General features: G+C 40.1%; 1 protein-coding gene across 1 annotated transcript in view; it reads left to right on the top strand.

The window, feature by feature from the left end:
* Positions 1-1,441: 1,441 nt before the first annotated feature.
* The window catches only part of tbc1d22b (TBC1 domain family, member 22B), an 18,557-nt gene continuing 14,090 nt past the window's right edge, over positions 1,442-5,908 (top strand). Inside the window, exon 1 of the mRNA XM_024294107.2 lies at positions 1,442-1,574. Coding sequence (XP_024149875.1) covers positions 1,519-1,574 — 56 coding nt within the window. The 5' untranslated portion in view covers positions 1,442-1,518. The remainder of the gene's footprint in view (positions 1,575-5,908) is intronic.

Below are 5,908 nucleotides of genomic sequence, written 5' to 3'. Positions count from 1 at the left end.
GTGGTGGTGCAGACTCTTCTTAAAAGGGGCTGTTCTCACATTGTGACATCACACTGTGAGAATCCGCTCGTTTTTGTGGGTTGGGAGGGGCCGGTGCTCAGAGTGCAGGTTTTTAAAGGAAAACTGAGAAATGTGTGAATGGATCAAAAAAGGCTTTGAGGTTCTTCAAATTGATTTTCTTTTGTGTTCATATTATTCTGTATAGATCACGTGTCAAAGTCAAAGTTATCTTGTACTTGTTTCTAACTTGTATATATTTGACAAAACATATTCTTATGGGGGGGTAAAACATTATTTAAGGTTTAAGTTAATATATTCTAGAATAAAAGTCGTTCCTACTTTTGTTCATATTTATGTATAAAAATTGCGTTTTTTAAAGTTTTTGAAGTTTAGTTTTAGAGTGTTATCCTGTTCGGCCCCGATCTAAAATGCGTTTTGGATTTTGGCCCCTTGTGTAATTGAGTTTGACACCCCTGGTGTAGATAAAGACATCTTTGTATATTTAATTTGGGCTGAGTAAGAACAAAGGAGCTTGGGCTAAATAAGCGATACGCTTCATCCAAAGCCCTTTTTTTGAACTCTGAAAATTCTTTATACATCTAAGCTGGCATTGCTTCTTCTTATTTATGTGTTTGTTTGTTTATTTATTTTTATTTATTTTATTTTATTGGGGGGGGGGTTCTTGTTAGAAACTAAAAATTGAATAGTGAACAATGGACATTATAATGCCCTTGAAAGTTAAAAAAAAATAATTTTGAATAGTATTGGCCCTTAAAGTAAAGTAATTTGGAATGTGTCATATGTGGGTATTACATTTAAATTGGCTCAAAGGGAAGAATCCGAACCCGGACTGATTCTGATATTTTAGTCAGTCAATTGAAAAGGGAAATTGGAAGATAAGAGAATTGTTTTATAATATTTCTCTTTTATCAAGAAGTCAGAATTGAACACTTGCATTTATCAAACTACGGCATCTAGTAAGGTCCACTTACTTTCATTAAATTAACTATTAATACTTTTAAGCACACCCACCAAATTGATGTCAATTGATTTAACTCTTTGGGGTGACGGCTCCCTCCAGGTCTCCAATCATCATTTCTGGTGTGTTCAAACGTCGCCATCTTTGTTTGAATCAACAGAAAAACAAAAACTTTTCGGTACCAGCAGCAGGTTTCGGCCGTTCCCCTCGTGAGCGCACATCCTGGCCGTCTCTTCCCCGCCGGCCCTTCTGATTGGTCACCTTCCCTGCACCTGTTCGTCCCTTCCACCAATCACGTCCTCCAAACGTTACTCTCCAAGATGGCGCCGCGCAGGACGCAGTTTCCCTCATCGTAGCCTCGGTAGCTCTCCGTTTCTGCCCATCGACCGTTCGGCCGTCCTGAAAGGCTGAGCAGCCCGAGCTGAGCGGGGCCCGCGAGTTCTGCTGGGAGACACGGAAGCGGACTAACCGTGATGGTTCCGCCGCGCGAGGAGCCGGTCTGAAGGCAGAGGGGGGGTCGGGGGCTGTGTTGTGCGAGTATGGCCACCGACAACAGGATCAATTTCTGGAGGAGAAACCCAAAGGTTCCCGGAAGGTTGGTTCCCTCACGTTTACTGAAATAAAGCTGCGTTAAAATCGAGAGTTTCATGCCGACATTGGTAAAGTTTAAAGCTCATAATGAGGACAGCACTGAAACCAACGAGCTGTCACAGGAACAAATGTCATGGATCTGGTTTTTATTCATTTTCCTTCGAACGATGATTTAAGAATTGAATTGTTGTGGGATTCGAACCCTCCATCTCTACTCTCTGCGGTTTCTAGCGTTCGTGGAGGGGGGTGTCAACGGTCACACCCGCCATATGCTTTCCCAGACTGCACTGAGCGGCTGACAGTCAGCCGGGAAAGCGCTCCATGTTTACATTTTTTCCTCAGAGGAGAAGGCTTTGCTTTACTGTGCCATCATCACGGCCGTGTCTTCTCAGCCCACATATTACTTCACCGCAGAGCAAATAAAAAGATAAATGTAATAATGATAATAATAAAATTAATTTGCTGCACAAATATTAACTTAGTGAAGAACGCCATCTTTGTCCAGGTGACCAACAGACCAAAAATCAGCATCAAAAAGTCCGAAATCTAAAAATTTAAAAATGTTCATTTAAAGAAATTACTCACCAGGCATCGTTGTTCCTGCAAAACGTTGATCAGCCTGATCTAATATTTGGTTTGACAACAGTTCTAATGGAAAATTAAATTCCGACTTTTTAAAAGCGCATTTAAAGTCGATCAAAAATGTTAATTACAATAATTTAAACAAATCCAAACCCAATAATTTTGATTGAAAGTCTAAATGCAAATTTTTGCTTGTATTATCAGTTAAAAAGATAGAAGTAAAATAAAAATAATTCTTTGGGGCTGAGCCACAAAACTGGTTTGAACAGGGTCAAATCAAATCAAACTTTATTTAAAAAACTATTTTCATAGTGGCACAAAGTGCTTTGCAGAATATAAGCCTCTGTCAAAAAGCAAAACAAAAACTTTATCATAAAAAATATTTCAATATATTCTTTGTGGCGTTTTTCTGATGATAGAGGACACACATAAAAAGAAAATTAAGCTTAAAATTGAATTTCCCAATTCAAATTATTTGAATCTGAAGCAGAAGAAAAAATGCTGTTTGAAAAAGCTTTTGGTCGTTATGTAGAAACTACTTTGGATGGACCACAACTTCCTCCATTCCCATGCATCCACTTCTAGACAAATAGGTCCATCTACGTCTTTGTTTTCCTCGTCCGAGCTGGTATCTGGCTCAAAATACGGCTAGATAGCCTCAATACTTCTATCCTTTTTTGTTGCACCAGTAATATTAGGTTTGGGGTGTGAGGGGCTTGCAGGAGAGCGTGTAAACAAAAGGATGATGGGAAATCCACTCAGAAGTTGATTTCTAAAGAAGTCCTGCCTCTCACCAGAAACTGTGTCATTGAAAATTACGTTTTTCTATTATAAAGACTAAAAACAGCATAATCTTAATTAAAAGATCAATTGGAACCTTTTGAAAATAGTTTAAAAGATGATCAGAGTGGGCCTTTAAACACACAATACCTTTACCCCACACTTCCAATATAATACATCATTAAATGTCATGTAGATGAGTTTAGAACTAGAAAATATAGATTTAAAGATAGGGAAAATATATATTTTTTTGTTAAAACAAAGCAATCCCTACTAGTCATTTGTCAATATACATCATATTTTATTTAACTTTAGTTTAACAGGATAAAAAGAAACTACAGGTATTAAGCGTCTCTCGTAGAGGTGTGTTTTAGCTAAGAGAAGCAACAGCTGATATATCACATCAACACAAGTATAAGAACTTGGAGGCCTAGTGGAGGGGGGGCCACCTTTAAGGTATAGACGCTGCAGGTTCAAATCCACTGACTCTTAAATATAGGACCTCTCAGCTTGATCAGAATGCACCGCTTCCTCAGGCGTGAAGTGTCCCTCACCCAGATGTGTGTTAGTGTGTCAGCCAGTGGAGCGACAACTTTTTCCTCTTTTCTGTCACTCGCATGGCAGGTGTGGCTATGCTTCTCAACCCAACACATTCAGACAACTCAGGGTTGGGTGTCCTGCCCAAGGACACTTCAGAATGTGACTGAGGTACCCGGTAATCAAACACCAGCCCAACAGCATTCAAACCATAGATGCCTAACTACTGTCCTACTGTCTTCTTTTTTAATCTAAAGTCTCATTTAGATTTTTAATAATTGTGTCAAAGAACTAGTGGCAGCCGTTTAGAGTTTGTAAAGAGTTTGTTGTCATCCGTGTGTCACATGGTCTGCAGAGGTTTGCTACTCTCTCCGGTCGTTGGGTTCAGCTCAGGTTGGTCTCTGCCTGGGAGGCTCTCTGAGCTCTTCTGTTGGGGTTTTCCTGCCGGGTCATGTGACACAACAACATTGTTTTTGGTACACGACCCAGTTTCTTCTAAACCTTAGCGGTCTGACAAAGGGCCTCACATGACGAGAGCAGAGGAGTTAATAATTGACTAAGCTGGTGTCAAATTCTCAGCTTCTGTGACCCTGGAGCAGAAAACCACTCCCCCCTCCATCACTGTACTGGACAGTTGAACAATTTGTGTTGTTTTAGTTGAGTTGTTCTTTGTTTCTTGGTGTGTCAATCGTTTTCATTGTGTTTTCTGAATGCTTGTTGTTCACCTTTCCAATGTCGATGTGTTGTCGTCCTTGTTTGCATGAACACACAGACAAAAGCTCCAGGGAAGCAGAAAGTTTATCTTCTTATGGATAAGATGCACTTTCTTTGAGATAACCTGCAATTTTTCATGATGTTCTTCTGGGCTTAATCTCTACGATTACAGGAGAACGTGTTTTTATCTTCCATGACTGTTAGTGCATTGTCTCTAAACGTCCTCAGAGCCCACGCTCAAGAAACCCGTCTTTGTGCGGATTTAAGGCTTCCTCTGAGTGCAAAAGCCTTAGATTAGAACAGATTTGTTCATCCTTCACATTCATGTTGTGCTGATTTTTCCTAATTCCCCTAATTTCTCTTCAGAGAACAGAAATTTGAAGACATGTTGTGGGTTTCTGGATTTTTGTTCAGGCCTCCTGTCGGTTTCATTTGATGAAACACAAAGCCTGACGTTGAACGTGTCCCGACTTGTGCACATTGCTCCACCAGCTGTTGTGGGGCTCAACAATAAGAGCAGCAGCAAAACATTTATGGTTCACGTGCACGTCGAAAAGGAAAACTCATCTGGTCTCATCAGTAGGACGTTTGTGCCGAGACATTCTAATCTTTATTGGCTTGAGGAATGAGTTTTCCGGCTTCCAGAGGGAAGGGCAGAGAAGGAGGAGCTGGATCTCCTTTGGAAACCTGATAGGAGAGGATCTCCAAGGAGAGGGTGTGGCTGCCTGTGTCACACAAACTGATCTTTCTCTGAAACATCAGAGAACGGAGGAAAGCGAAACACAAACGTGTGTTTGAGCAGGAAGGTGGCCGGCCTCGCCGCCTGTCCTTGAGGCGCTCCAGATAAACGAGTCCATGGCTGATAAAGGACAGACCCTGGCAGCGCTGATAAACATTCAGCTGCTTGACTTTTTATGTCTGTTTTTTCACAGAAAGTAGGTTCATTAGTAGATGATAGTCTGTTGCTCCTAGAGGAGACTCACATGAAGTGTTTTCAGAGCAAAGGAAATGTGGGATCTGGGTTCAGCCAGACTGAAAAAATACAAAAGAAAGCCTGGATAATTTCTGTAAACAGAGTCCGTATCAGAGCGGCCCTCCTCCCCGTGGCGTCCCACTGACCCTCAACTGACCCCTTCTGCTAAAAAAAAAAAAAAGAAAAGCATTATAAATACACTTAAGGTTTATGTCAGTTTAAATGGCGGAAAAAGCAAAACTGGGTTTCTAATGTATCAATTTTTAGGGGTCTGCAATTGGAGGTTCCAGACTCCATGTGGCTCTTTTACTGCTCCATTGTGGCTCTCTGTTGAAAGAAAAATACAAAGTTTTTTTTTTTTAACCCATTTTTTTCCAAGTTTTTCCCAGACAGAAAAATATTCAAATCATGTGTAAATTGTGTCAATTTGAAACAATCAATCATAGTTTCCAGAAATTTTCATGGAAATGTGTGTGAAAAGGTGTGTTTGTTTCTTTGTGTGTGTGTAAAAATAGGCAACAATTTGGGTAGCAGCAGAAAATAAGGTAGAACAGTTAACTTGTGTGTATTAGGATGTAGATAATCCCACCGGTCACTGTTGTTGTCAGTGACATGTTTGTGAGTTCTGTGATCACATTAAACAAAGTTGAATCATTGCAAATGCAAGTATCAATAATAGATATATTAAACATTATGTGTACCAAAAATCAATGTTCTATGTTAATGTTAACGTTTACTTTTCATACTTTTTA

This window comes from Oryzias melastigma, linkage group LG7, assembly GCF_002922805.2.
Source record: "Oryzias melastigma strain HK-1 linkage group LG7, ASM292280v2, whole genome shotgun sequence".
Classification (NCBI taxonomy): domain Eukaryota; kingdom Metazoa; phylum Chordata; class Actinopteri; order Beloniformes; family Adrianichthyidae; genus Oryzias; species Oryzias melastigma.
The sequence above is the reverse complement of the archived record's forward strand: the minus strand, read 5'-3'. Positions and strand labels throughout refer to the sequence as shown.